Source organism: Verticillium dahliae, genomic scaffold, assembly GCF_000150675.1.
Source record: "Verticillium dahliae VdLs.17 supercont1.5 genomic scaffold, whole genome shotgun sequence".
Lineage (NCBI taxonomy): Eukaryota > Fungi > Ascomycota > Sordariomycetes > Glomerellales > Plectosphaerellaceae > Verticillium > Verticillium dahliae.
This window is the reverse complement of record NW_009276938.1, coordinates 73897-86949: the sequence shown is the minus strand read 5'-3', so window position 1 is coordinate 86949 and position 13053 is coordinate 73897. Positions and strand designations below refer to the sequence as shown.

Sequence of the window (13053 nt, the reverse complement as noted above, 5' to 3'; positions counted from 1 at the left end):
GTGCGTGCTGCGACCGGGTTCAGAAAAGGAGGTTATGTGGGTGAAAGCGCGGGTCTTATCGGTCTCACCCGATCCGGCTGACCACGTGCAACAGCGGAGCAGAAGCCGAACACGTCTCGGCTCCCCTACTCTTCGTCACGATGCTTGGCAGCCCCCGATGAGCGAACGGCCAGGCTGGTAATTATACGACATGCAAAGAAACGTCAACTTGTCATTAATTGCAATCGGACCACATGTGAAGTTTCAAATGACGCTGCGTTTTGCCTATTAAATGCCAAGTAATGTCTGCATCATGGTGACCAAGCTCTCCACAAACAGATGCACGTGGGAACCCACACGGGAACCTGTCAACTGTCCACAAGAGTAGCAAGCCAAGCCAAAAGTCCAACCTGTGTAAGTGTCCCCGTTCGAAAAGCAAACTCAAACGTGAAAACAAACATTTTAGTGCTCCAGCAGACGCAAGCTTCCCTGGACAACCACGTTCTCGAGGATAGATCCGGGGGGGATGTCAATGGTGCTGCCCTCGGTCGCCACAATAATGACGGTGCCCTTCAGAGTCACTCCACGACCGAGGTTCACACCACCAGTGATGGTCAGGTGGTCGAGCTCGATGATCTTGGGGATTGAAGGAATGTGCTTCTGGAAGTCAGAGACCTTCTTGAAGTCGCTGCCCAGCTTGATGAGGGGAGCGTCGCCAAAACGGGACGAGCTCATTTGGAGCTGGCCGTGCTTGACGGTGTAGAGATCAGACTTAACGAGCATCAGGTCAGAGCACGTCTTGACGGGCAGGAAGCGCCTGCGGGGCACATTGACGCCGTGCGCGTTGTTGAAGTGACGAATAGCAGCGCCGACAGCCGTCTCGAGCTGGATGATGGAGATGTCCGACTCGCCCTTCTTGTCACCAGGAATGGTCTTTCCGTTGGGGATGATCTCCATCTCAAGCTCATCGTTCTCGACAACACGCTTAATGGCCTTGAGGTTCAGCCAAATGTTGTTCGTGTTGAAGTACTTGAACTTCTTGATCGACTTGAACTCGTTGACGTGCTCCTTAGGGACCTGGGCGATTTCGAGGAGACGAGCCTGGCCCTCGTAGTCGATGATGGTACCACCCTTGACGTCAGCCTTGGTCTTGTTGGTCAGCTCCATGATGTACTCAGACTCGGTCTGAACCATGTGCTGCAGGATGCGGAGGTCGACGACGGCGCCCAAGTTGTCGACGTTGGAGAGGAAGACAATCTCGATACCGCGCTCAATGAGCTGGTCGAGGATGCCAGAGTTGTAGAGGGACTCGAAAACGTCACCGTGGCCCGGAGGGTACCATTCGGAGATGGAAGACTCGAACTTCTTGGGGACGGGCAGGAGGGAGTCCTTCAAGATACGGGGGTAACGGGACTGGTTGAAGGTGAGGATGTCAACGTTGTGACCTTCGTACTTCTTGATAATAGCGGCGGTATCATCGTTGGTGTTGAACGAGTTCATCAGAATAAAGGGCACGTTGACGTTGTACGTGCGGTTCAGGTACTCGATCTGACGGACGGAAAGGTCGAGGAAGGACATGCCGTCACGAACCTCAATGACCGACTTGGGGCCAACGCAGCCCATCGAGGTACCGAGACCACCATTGAGCTTGAGGACGGCCAGCTTGTCGAGGAACTGGACGGCCTCCGTGTTGGCGAGATCTTCGTAGTCGACGACCTGGCCCTGGGCGGGAGGGGCAATGCGATCCCAGTCGCTATGGCATGGATTAGCAAACAGTTCTGTATTTCAGGGCACTGGTATATGCGAAGGGTGGGCTTACACAGCGTTGCCCTTGGCCTTGTCGTTCAGGTAGCGACGGAAGAGGGCAAAGAAGTTGTCCATCTCCGTGTCAAAAAGCTACAGTGTAACATTGGTTAGCGCGCCGCTCATCGTGACTACGGGCTTGGCTGACTGACCTTCTTCTGCTCAGGGTCCTCCACGGACTCGGCAAGCTGGGTGAGCGCATTGCGCATCTGGGCAGCGGCGACATTGGTCGAAGTGTTCTCGAAAGCCTGGCGGGCGAGTTAGCAACAGAATCGCAGCAGTGCGGTCAGTCTGCATGATGCAGAAGAGCCGAATGGGCCCTGATGAGCTTTTTGCGGCTGGCCACGCGACTGGCCACGAGACAACGCACAATCGTACGCGCACGCAATCTTCCAAGCCAACGATAACTCGTCGAAGAGGGGAAAGGGTGCCTCGGGGCGATTGAAGTGTGCATTGCCCAAAGCCAGACGTCGTTCGAGAGATCGGGAAACTTGGAGAGTACGGGAAGAGGCAGCTACTCACCATATGCGACCTCGTCTTGCCGTGGTGGCGCGAGGTGAACTCCTGCTCGTTGCCGGAATCCTTGCCGCCATTGCCAGCACCAGCAAGGGGTGACAGGTGAGAAGGCAGCGCGCTCTTAATTGCGGAAGCCATTTTGTCAAGAAAGTGTCGTATGTATCGTTGGAACGAACCGTCTGGGGAGCTGTGATGGACGAAGAGCCTGGCGAGCAAAGTGGCGGGGCCAGAAGAAATACGAAGTCTCGTTGAGGTTGAGAGGAATTGGGGGAGAAGTAGGAGGGATGGCGGGGTTCGCAGAAGCTCGAGTCCTTAGTTGTTGCTGGGCTGCCTGTGCCTGACGTAATTGGACGTGGTAAGCTTGGGAGGAACAACAAGTACGGGCAACATGCTCCTGCCATCTGCATCCTGACGCTTGCCCCCCGAGCCTGTCCGCCGCTCACAGTTCGTAGGAACTTGCTCCGCGGCCCATTGGCAGGCAGGTAAGGCAGTCCGCATTACAGATTGTCTTCAGAGCGTGATCGGCGGAGCCCTCCACAGGAAAGATGGGTCTGATCATGGGCTTACCTTGGCTTGACTGGTGGTTTGCGAGCTGTGCAAACGTACGTGGGAACGATTGATGTGTGAATCAGGAAGAAAATGGGAAAGGGGGAACGGCTTCAACAGCATAGGGGGGTAGGCCGGGTAGTTTTATGGTTTATCACAAGCTGGACAACCTAGCAGCAGGGAAGCTCAGGAGGCACCGACTTCCCTGGTCAAGCAACTATTCAACCTGGCAGCATGGATCAGACAGATCCTCTATCACTGTGGGAACTGGAACTGCCTTGCCATTGTCCAATTTCCTACATCCACGCTGCTCTGGGCCCTCTCCCCGCCTCCATCGAGATTCCGCGGTCCCACCTGCTGCGCGGCTACGGGGTTCTAAGGAGAAACAACGAGAGAGAGAAAAAAATCACCATAATAATGCCTCTCCTCCATGCAAGACTGGCGTCCTCGCTGAGCATTCAACAGGTGCCATAAACATGTGGTGGCGCTGCCAGGCTGTAGCTCTCGCCCCCCTTCCCATGTCCTACAGGTACTCTACCCCCCACCTTCCCACCCATTTGCCGCCCAACCGCCCAACAAGAGCGAGAAATTCCCCCTCCATTGCCCCCCGCTGCCCTCCATCAGCCTTTTGTCCATCGCTCAAATCCGATGGTCTATCCCGCCAGCTCAGGAAGGATACCGTTCCGGCCTTGACTGCAACAGCCCACCCTAAATTTTCCGAATTTATCTCGTCACACTCTCGCTTCCGCTCAAATGGCCCCCCCTACAACACGAGAAACGAGAAACGAAACGAGAGGCGGCCTTTTCGTGATTTTCCCTACCACCAAGACCATATCCCCCCCCCCCCTTCCCATGTCGTCTGGAAGCTAGTGACAAGAAGAGATCCGGGCGAAAGCTATGGCCACGCCTCATCCCTCGCGCAATTTGCTGACCCGTTCCAACACGGGCCTGAGGTGCTACGGTCCAGATTGGCTGCTTCGGCTGTCTTATCACCAGTGGCGGTTCACTGGGTCTAGAATTGGTGCTGTCATATGGGAGAGCTTTTTTTTGGTCGAATGACGTCTCGCCATCTCCCCCATGTGCCATTGCATTTGACTCTTTTGGGTCGGTGCGTTGTGGTTTTTATAACGGCCGCAATGTCACAGCAAACCTCGAATTGTGATCATCCATGCTATGCTTACCATATGCCGTCCCGATGTGCTGATAGAATTGAGACACTAAGCTGGCGTGCGTAGCGCATATATCACTATTTCAAGGACGCCACTTTGTGAGGTCACTGATTTTTGCATAGTACGATTCAAGTTACGGTATTGGTTTTTTAAAAAGCATCCATCGACCTTGTACACCGACTGCTACCTTGGGTATCATTTATCAAGTCAAAAACGCCATTCCCCGTATGGTTGGTTGATCCTGTGCCGTGTAATCACTTCTTCTTGCCCATCTTCTCCGTGCAAACTGGACAATACCAGGTCCCGTTGGGTTCGCTCTTGAGACCAACGCAGGACCAATGGAACCACTCATAGGGACAGTCGTCGTTATCGCAAGCCACCATGTCGCCGAAACTAACATTCTGGCATGTGCAGTATTTCTTGTCATCTCCAGCATCGTCGTCGTCCGCCTCGCCCATGCTCTCGTCGCCGTCTCCATCTTTGCCTTCTCGGTTGGGTGTGCCGCTGGCTCGGTCCAGTCGCCGCTCATCGCCATCGTCCATGCTTGCACTCTCCGCTTCCGACAACTCACTGTCTGCTGTAGACGCAGGCGAGTTTCTGTTGCCAGACTTTTTCACCCGTGATAGCGACGACTTCGGTGCCTTTTTGCGATTGACTCCGTTCGGAGTGCCCTTGCGGCCTAGGCCTGACACGCTCAGCGCTTTTTGAGAGGCGGACCGGGGACCAGCGCTGCCGGCACGAACAGTGGCAGCGGCCGTACCTGGTCCCGCAGAGCCCTTCGGAGTCCCGGGGCCTAGGGACGAGTGTCTGGCGAGTGCGCTGGACGCTGAAGGTAGATTGCCCAGTCCAGAGTTGGCTCGAGGTCCACGCTTCGGTGCCCCACTTCCCGGGCCAGCGGAGGTCTCGCGCGCCTGTCGATTGAGAATCATACTCGCAGCCGGCGTTGCCGGGGCGGAAGCCGCATGTTGTTGTGCCTGGGCGGTTCGGACTTGAGGGTTGGTCGCGCGTGCGGCGGTCGGCGTGGCGGAGTTGACCAAAGGCCCAAGAGGCGTAGCATTCACAGCAGCGGTCGCGGAGGGGTGGCTGCTGGGGTTGACGGCACGCGCGGACGGCGCAGAGTGGTTTGCAGCACTCGGCCTGAGAAGAGAGGGGCATTCGTCGGGGTCGTTGAAACCAGGCTCGGCGCGATCGTAGAGTAGCTTGATGTGCTGGTCAAGGTTTCGTAGATGTTTGTCCATGTTGGCCTGTAGTCGCTGCGTCAAGTTGATCTTTTCGGTTGCCAGCCTGTCTGCGCGCGCAAAGTTATCGCGAATTTGCGATCTCAGGCCGTCTTCCTTCGGGTTGACCTCATGGCTGCCTTGAGCCTTGATCCATTTTTGTATCTTGCCGTCACGGTCATCAACAAGCTTGACACATTCCTGGTATTGCCTGTCCTTGTCGGCAATCTCGTCTTGCATAAAGCGGATCTCCTCGGGGAGGTTCTGGACGCGGTTGATCCAGTCATCGAGGACGATAGCTGGGTCGAGGGCCTCGGCCGCCGGCATCTTCCTGACCCAGTCGATCGACAGATCGTCTCTAGGCATCGGGTTAACGGAGGGGCTGTGCCCCGATGTTCAGTGGAAGCAGATGCGACGCGAGAAGCAGGCTCGATGGGTGGCAGCAGATGGGCGCGGGGAATCCTCGCTGGGCCAGGGAGAGCGACGTGGACGGGATGCAGAAGAAGCAGACTGGATAGGTGCGGCAGTGGTAGTGATGGTGGTTGGAAGACGCGGCAAGGAGAGGCGACAGAAGAGGCTGTAATGGGAAGGATGGGAATTGTGATGGGGTACGCGAACGATATCAGGGATGGCGCACGAGAGGCAAGATGGAGTGTGCAGATGTGGAGGTGGGAGGCCAGCGTCCTATGCAAATGGCAAGTGACAATTGTGACTTGGCTCACCTGTGGGAAAGGGGGGGAAGGGTGGTGATGGTAAGAAAATATGGAGGCTGGGAATAGAGTCGACGTGTTATGATGCGCTTGCTCTCGTAGAACGGTTCTCTTGGTACGAGCGTTGGGAAAGCGAAGATGTGTCGTAGTCGCAAGGACCTGGCGTGTGAGGATGGAAAGACTGGAGGTCGAGGACGAAAGGTGCCAAGGGAAATCTCAGCCTCCCTAATTAGTTTGCCCCTCAAGAACAGCAAGATGGTTGGTCGCACGGATTCATCGAGTGACTTGCAAAATAAGTATCCTGAATCGACTGGTACATTCTCATACCTTGAGACTCGCGCCGCTAAGGGGTAACGAGCTCTCAGAGTGACTTACATTTGATGTTGCCCGACCCACTAGGAAGGCATGCCGATTTTGCAGGGCCCTCTTCCATACCGACAGTCAGCAAGATCAAGGTACTTGAAGCCACCAAGATGTACCATGTACCCAGTGGACCCAAGTACCTAAGCGCACGAGCTAAGTACCTGCGTGGATCTCTGTAGGTGATTTGTCTTCGACATCTTCAACACCACAACGTTGTCACGATACTTTGCGACTCAGCTCGGCAGATGATGTGCCTCTGTATAGCCAGTTGATCAACGTACTTCTCATTGTGCTGGCGGTGACGTCTTGAACCTCCCTCTTACATATCACGACTTCAGGTCCTCGCGTCCTCCTGCACGTTCCACATCTTAACCTTGTCTCATCATCTAACCTCAGCTCGCCCACACGTGAGTCTCGACAGTTTGGGTGACGGGCGCCGCTCGCCTTGCTGCCATCATGTCCAATGTCACACCGCCTTACAGGTTTCGCTCGAAACCAAATTACCTCCCACATACAATAGGAACGGATCCTATCGTCGAGGAATACAGCGTCCCCCTTGGACGGCCCAGCGATGAGGACAATGCCAAATACTTTGGCAAATGCAAGCGGTATGCACAGGAAATGGGCGTCACGAGGCCAAAGGGGTATAATGTCTCCTTTCACGTCAATCCGGAGATGGAGAAGCATCACTTCGGCCAGACCCATCCGATGAAGCCCTGGCGTCTGACCTTGTCGAAAAGTCTGGTCTTCTCCTACGGCATGAATTTTGCGATGGACAACTATACATCGAGAGCTGCAACCTTTGAGGAGCTCAACAGCTTTCATTCAAAGGACTATCTCGACTTTCTGGGAACAGTCATGCCTGAAGCGCAGCCCCGAGATATTGAGAACCCCACGCCGGAGCTCATGTTCAACCTTGGTGGCTCCGACTGTCCCTTGTTCGAGGGCCTCTACGACTACTGCTCCATGTCGGGCGGATGTTCCCTGGACGCGGCACGCAAGATCTGCTCGAAGCAATCTGACATTGCAATAGCCTGGGGCGGTGGGCTACACCACGCCAAGAAGTCCGAGGCCTCCGGTTTCTGTTACATCAACGACATCGTTGTCGCCATCCTCCAGCTCCTCCGATGTTATCCCCGCGTGCTCTACATCGACATTGACGTACATCACGGCGATGGCGTCGAAGAAGCATTCTTCTCCACCGACAGGGTCATGACCGTCTCCTTTCACAAATACGCGCCCGACACGTTCTTCCCCGGCACTGGCGCCCTCGACGACAATGGCCCCAAGAACGAGCACAATCCGGGCGCGCACCACTCGGTCAACGTCCCGCTGAACGATGGCATCACGGACGAGCAGTACGGATGGCTCTTCGAGAACGTCATCGGCAAGTGTATCGAAAAGTTCCGCCCCAGCGCCATCGCCCTGCAGTGCGGCGCCGACTCGCTCGCCGGCGACCGTCTCGGCAAGTTCAACCTCCAGGTGCAAGGGCACGGTAGCTGCGTTGAATTCTGCAAAAAGTTTGGCCTTCCCATGATCCTCTTCGGCGGCGGCGGCTACACGCCGCGAAACGTGGCCCGCGCCTGGGCCTACGAGACGAGCATCGCCGCCGGCATCCAGGACCGCATTGCGCCCATCATTCCAAGCCACACGCCGTGGCGCGACCAGTTCCGCTACGAGGAGCTCTTCCCGACGCTCGAGCAGATTCTAGGCGAACCCCGTGTCAACAAGAACCCGCAGAAGCGCCTGCATGAGATTGTGCAGCACGTCAACGAGCAGCTGCGCTTCGTCGAGGCTGCGCCGAGCGTCCAGTCGCAGGTCATCCCGCCTGATCTTGGTGGTATCCGGGACGACGTTGAGGCTCAGCTACGCGAGGAGAGAGAGGCGAGGGACGACGGGCTCCGGAAGCTGCGGGAGGAAGCGATCGGTATTCCCATGGAGCTTTGAGGGGTGTTTTGCAGGATGATACGGTGTACTTTGACGAGCCAGATACGGAGTTTGAAGACCAATGATTTCGAATACACTATGACTTCCTCTCAACAATGACCATTTCCCCCTCGTCTCGTCGAAGCAACATCGCTTCACAGAGATCAGAACAAGAATCCACTGACGCTTGCTTGACGGTCACTTGAGTTTTGAGAGCAGGCCCAGTAACGTTGTATGTCAGCTACTGCTTCTAAAGCAGTGCGCGCATTGGTTTTGATGCGATTTGTCGGTTGCGCGTGCCGCCATCCTCGCATGCCACTAATCAACCAGGCAGCCTGTAGAACCCGCATGGCTGGTCTGTGTTGATGAGAGACTCAGACTGATGATGAAAATTCCCAGGATCTTTCCGCGTCCCCTTCCAGGGTGACTCGACTAGACGCAAAGAGCGAGGCTTGCGTGGCGACTTCTAGTGCCCCAGTACCGCATTTTCGGCCTCAGTCTCCAGTACCTTGCGCCGCAACCCTCTAGTCCGGACACCCACAAATCCAACCAGCAAGATACCGACTGCAAAGCCAGCAGACAACAGCATGACGTTGACGGGCACCGGATCCCCCTTGAACGTCTGGTGAAACAGATAGTCCAGACCCGACTGGGAGAAATTCAGCAAACCAGAGAGGCAGATGATGGTGCCATAGACGGTGCCGAAGGTTCGGAAGCCAAAGACCTTGGCACTGTAGTCGGATACGGCCGTGTAGTAAAATGGGCGGTACAGTACAAAGAGGCAGATACCGGTGTAGGCAGCCCACGTGTAAGGTAGGATGCCCAGGACGCCAATGGCAGTTGCAATGGTGACGAGGACGGTGAGGACGATGAAGGTACTGGTATGATCGAGGAATAGGCCGATGAAGGGGATCGAGAAGATACCGCCAACGGGCAAGGCGACATCAAAGAAGTTGTTCACTTCAATGGCTTGTGCGACATTGCCGAAGATGGCTTCGTACTGAGCACGGATCGTGGCGACAAAGTAGTTGATGCGCGTCATCTGAATGACAGTGAAGAGACAGATGAGGACGAACCAGGGCGATGCAATCTGTTGCAGAGCTGTGTTGGCGTGCATGACGCCCCAGACGCCAGATATGGAATTCTTCTTCTCCTCGCGCCGGGCCTGTTCATCCGCGCCCTGGGCACCAATCAACTCCTGAGTGTCATCCAGAACGGTTTGGCGGTGAGAGCGCTGTTCCTCGCGGAGGAGAGCAGTGTTCTCGTCGATCTGGTCATCCAAAGTGTCATCCCTTTCAATGGCAGCTTCCATCTGGTCTGCCTGCTCGGCAAGATCACCCATTGTCTTATAAGACTGTTTGGGCATCAAGGTGATTTGTACGACCAGTATGAAAGCGGGTACGACAAGGTAGGCGAGGAAGAATTGGCGGTAGCCAAAGGAGCCATCGGTAGCCTGGAAAATGAGGCGGTAGGCGAGGAACAGGGCGCTGGATGAGTCGAAAGCGCCCGTCAGCAGGGCGAGGATAAGGCCAGAGTGGCGAGGAAATGCGTTGGAGAGCTGGAAGGATGAGATGAAGGTAAAGGGCCCTCCAAGTGCGAGGAGCAGATAGCCCAACAAAAATCCGTCAAATGAGACCTCGTCGGCATAGGCCATGAGTAGAGAACCAGATGCGAGGAAGAGGCTACCAGCAATACCGCACACACGCGGACCGTAGTGGTCAAGAATGGCGCCAACAGGCAGCGCCGCTACATTAGTAGCAACGGCAGCAACAGTGAACATGAGGTTCAGATGTATTTCGACACAAGTGTCTCCGTGCGTCGGACCAGACTCATCGCCGTAGCAAACATCTCGGTAGGCACCCTCTGCTTTAAGCACCGGTTTCAGTGCGGCATATCCAAAGACAACGCCGGCTGCGAAGAGGCAGTAGAGAACAGTTATAGCAATCTGTACTACATGACGACGTCGGAGATCAGCAAAAGGGAAAGCAAAGAAGCCCGGCGACACTTACGGATCCGTTTCCATTGCGGCACCTCAAATCCAGAAACAGCTTGTACGACATCGGACTTGGAGGCCGGAGGATCCCATTCGTCTGGCAGCGGATTGAAACTTAGCTTCCTGGCACGTATACTGGAGGCATCACTGCCGCGTCGTGAACCTGGGGCATGGGGCAAAATCTGAAAGGTTTCGAGAGATCCCACACGATGGAGCGACATATTGAAGGAAGTCGCACAGTCGTGTCGAAAACCGAGTACAGGCGAGGATGGTGAAAGATAAGGAATCGGGGGATCTGACGTTTGTCGATGTAGTAGTGGTATGCCGAATCGACGATCAACCCAGTGTTCTGCTTCAATCACAGCGATTGGCCCTCAGACTTGTGCAGCAGACCCCTTTGAGCCCCAATCACCGATTCCAAACACACGGATTGTAGACAAGAGGGAAAAACAAAAGTGGAAAGGAAAGAGGTAGACAAAGATACAGCCAACGGTGATGGCGTCACTGCTACGAAAGTCATGCACGGGACCTGCTTATCTTTCGAGGTACCGCCAATGCCGCACTGGCCACTCCCCCCCCCCTTCTCGTGAGCAGCGTCAGCCACCAAGATAAGGCAAATTGAACGTCATCGCATTGCACATCGGAATTATATAGGTCGGCCAAAGCAGTAAAATACATACACGGACAAAGCATCATCTGATCCGATGCCATACATAGCACATAAGCGCCACAAGGTAGTCGGTCTCCACCAATGCACCCTGTCGCGGCCAGCTACAGAGCAAAGCAACGCAAGCGCGCAAGCCAAATGCACAAAGATCGAGGTAACAAAAGCAGAATAAACAAAGGAAATGGTCTAGCAACAGACGGTTGACTATCCGGAAACGTCCTTGTCGTTGTTTTTCCTTCCCGAATAACCTTGGTCTGTTATCTCTGTCTCCGATCCGATGCTTCCGCTACGTCAACCCGTCGTCTCTCCAACTTAACATTTCCAATTCACGAAACATATGCACAGCCAGATCCGAATAGGGTGAAGCAAAATGCGCGAGACCAAACGATTGGGATGTTGCCAGTCAAGTTCGTCCTGGTGCCAATCCCGTGCGATCCGGAGTCCAGGGTATCGTCCAAAGGTATCAAAAGTTCACGCCTCGTAAGGCCACGCAATACGGTCCCGAGTCGCTGAAGCCATCGTCGCCGCTTAGTTCTTGTAGAAGCGGATGATGGCCTCGCCCTTGGTGCCAGCCAGGGTTGTCTGTCCATGGTTAGCTTGATATATCCTACACGAAACCAAGACGTGGTCACTTACGGTGCAGCCGGTGGAACCGCCACCAGTGTACTGGCCGTCGATGAGAGCGCACTTTGTGTTGACGTCACCAATAATCTCAATGTTGAAGTCAAGCTGAGCCGTGCTGGTAGGCAGGTTAGGGAAGATGGAGATGTACGTGTTGCCGTCGGCGGCCTTGCCGGTACCAATGTTGATGGGGGCCCAGTTGCCGGCACCCTTGGGATCGACGGGGCTGTTCCAGGTGCAGGCGTCCTCAACAGGCAGGCCCTTCTTGTTGACGTAGTACTGGGCAGTGGTGGGCAGGTTGTTCCAGACGTAGTAATCGTTGGCTGAGGGGTTGGTCAGGGCAACCTTCTCACCGGGCTGGGGAATGGTCGGGATGACCATGGACTCGGTGCCGGGGTAGTCGGTGCGGCAGACGCACGAGGTCTCGTCAAGATCGTTCTGGATCCAGACACCGCCAGCACCCTTTTCGCAAAGAGTGTCGTACTCCGGGCGGCTGAGCTCAAGGTAGCCGTCTGCGTTGCAGTAGAGGCCGCCAATAGACTGAAGCGTGTCGCCCTGAGCCGAGGGCCACTGGGTCTTCTGGTACCCAACGGGGCAGGCGTACGAGCAGAAGGAGCCAGGAGTGCAGCCCTCGTTGACGGCCGTCTCGATGTAGCTGATGGAGGCATCGCCGACCGAGTACTTGGGCACCTTTTGGACGCCGATCCAGCCATCGGTGCCTAGGTAATCGACGGCGAGCGCGCCGTAGTCAGAGGGGAAGTGGGAGCACTTGACCTTGCCGCTGTCGAACTTGGAGTTGATGCCCTGGCCGCCCGAGCTGCTGCTGCCCTTGTCGACCTTGACGGCGGTGGTGGTGGGAGGAGGGGCGACCGAGCTCGTGGTAGGCGTGGGCTCGGGGGTCGTCTCGGGCAGTGGCGTCGAGGTGGACAGCTCCTTGGACTCGAAAAACTGAGCCGCCATTACAGGCGTCGGGGTGGGAACCTCGGAGGTGGACGGGGGAGGAGGAGGAGGAGGAGGCGGCGGGGTGTACTCGGGCTTGCTCTCGCCGACGACGACGTAGAGACCGTCCTCGATGCCCTCCTTGGCCTTTTCGGCCGCAACGTGCTCTCCGGCGAGCTCGTACAGGGTCACTGTCGGGCCCACCTCGTAGACGGTGACGGCATCAGGCTCACGCTTCTCGACGGGCGACGCGATGTGCTTCTTGTGAAGCTGCTGATGCTGGTGATGATGCTGAGGCTGAGCAGCGACAGTGGCGGCAAGCGTGGCCGCGAAGGTGAGATGCACGATGGACTTCATGATGCTTGGCGGTCGTCTGTCGTTTGGAGTCTCGCCTGGCTAGGTACGTAGTTGTGTATGTGAGTTGTCAGGGCGTTGATGAGTGCCGTTTAAGTTTGCTGCTTGATTCGATGGAATAACGAGTGAATGTGCGCCGGCCCTGGTTTCAAAAGAATGTAATGGAGAGCAAACTCTCGAGTTGGAAGCGACGGAGGGCAGATGGGGCGCAACGAACGGAAACGATTGAGGGCTTCGTTGAAAAAAGGAG

The 13053-nt window shown here is 55.8% G+C and overlaps 5 protein-coding genes across 5 annotated transcripts; 1 reads left to right on the top strand and 4 right to left on the bottom strand.

Moving 5' to 3' along the window:
• Positions 1-193: 193 nt before the first annotated feature.
• On the bottom strand, positions 194-2520 carry VDAG_03025 (UTP-glucose-1-phosphate uridylyltransferase). The gene is made up of 4 exons (XM_009656890.1): positions 2305-2520; positions 1935-2030; positions 1799-1875; positions 194-1732 (listed from the first exon to the last, which is right to left on the bottom strand). The coding sequence occupies exons 1-4, from the start codon at positions 2434-2436 to the stop codon at positions 442-444; spliced, it is 1596 nt and encodes a 531-aa protein (XP_009655185.1). The 5' UTR covers positions 2437-2520; the 3' UTR covers positions 194-441.
• A 1747-nt stretch (positions 2521-4267) lies between these two features.
• Positions 4268-5596, bottom strand: VDAG_03024 (uncharacterized protein; the record flags this gene model as incomplete). Its single annotated transcript, XM_009656889.1, has 1 exon — positions 4268-5596. One exon carries the CDS (start codon positions 5594-5596, stop codon positions 4268-4270), a length of 1329 nt encoding a protein of 442 aa, XP_009655184.1.
• Positions 5597-6480: 884 nt separating this feature from the next.
• VDAG_03023 (histone deacetylase phd1) lies at positions 6481-8250 on the top strand (the record flags this gene model as incomplete). Its single annotated transcript, XM_009656888.1, has 1 exon — positions 6481-8250. Exon 1 carries the CDS (start codon positions 6760-6762, stop codon positions 8248-8250), a length of 1491 nt encoding a protein of 496 aa, XP_009655183.1. The 5' UTR covers positions 6481-6759.
• A 45-nt stretch (positions 8251-8295) lies between these two features.
• Positions 8296-10660, bottom strand: VDAG_03022 (FMP42 protein). Its single transcript, XM_009656887.1, has 2 exons — positions 10239-10660; positions 8296-10179 (listed from the first exon to the last, which is right to left on the bottom strand). Exons 1-2 carry the CDS (start codon positions 10441-10443, stop codon positions 8696-8698), a joined length of 1689 nt encoding a protein of 562 aa, XP_009655182.1. The 5' UTR covers positions 10444-10660; the 3' UTR covers positions 8296-8695.
• A 176-nt stretch (positions 10661-10836) lies between these two features.
• On the bottom strand, positions 10837-12806 carry VDAG_03021 (septation protein SUN4; the record flags this gene model as incomplete). Its single annotated transcript, XM_009656886.1, has 2 exons — positions 10837-11471; positions 11526-12806. 2 exons carry the CDS (start codon positions 12804-12806, stop codon positions 11418-11420), a joined length of 1335 nt encoding a protein of 444 aa, XP_009655181.1. The 3' UTR covers positions 10837-11417.
• Positions 12807-13053: the final 247 nt, after the last annotated feature.

Excerpts from the sequence above, each read along its gene's own strand:
- VDAG_03025 (XM_009656890.1), bottom strand. The coding sequence starts at position 2,436 with ATGGCTTCCGCAATTAAGAGCGCGCTGCCTTCTCACCTGTCACCCCTT. Across the intron at positions 1,876-1,934 it reads AGGACCCTGAGCAGAAGAAG|CTTTTTGACACGGAGATGGA; the intron begins GTCAGTCAGCCA and ends GTTACACTGTAG. Across the intron at positions 1,733-1,798 it reads AAGGCCAAGGGCAACGCTGT|CGACTGGGATCGCATTGCCC; the intron begins GTAAGCCCACCC and ends TCCATGCCATAG.
- VDAG_03022 (XM_009656887.1), bottom strand. The coding sequence starts at position 10,443 with ATGTCGCTCCATCGTGTGGGATCTCTCGAAACCTTTCAGATTTTGCCC. Across the intron at positions 10,180-10,238 it reads GCCGCAATGGAAACGGATCC|TACAGATTGCTATAACTGTT; the intron begins GTAAGTGTCGCC and ends GTCGTCATGTAG.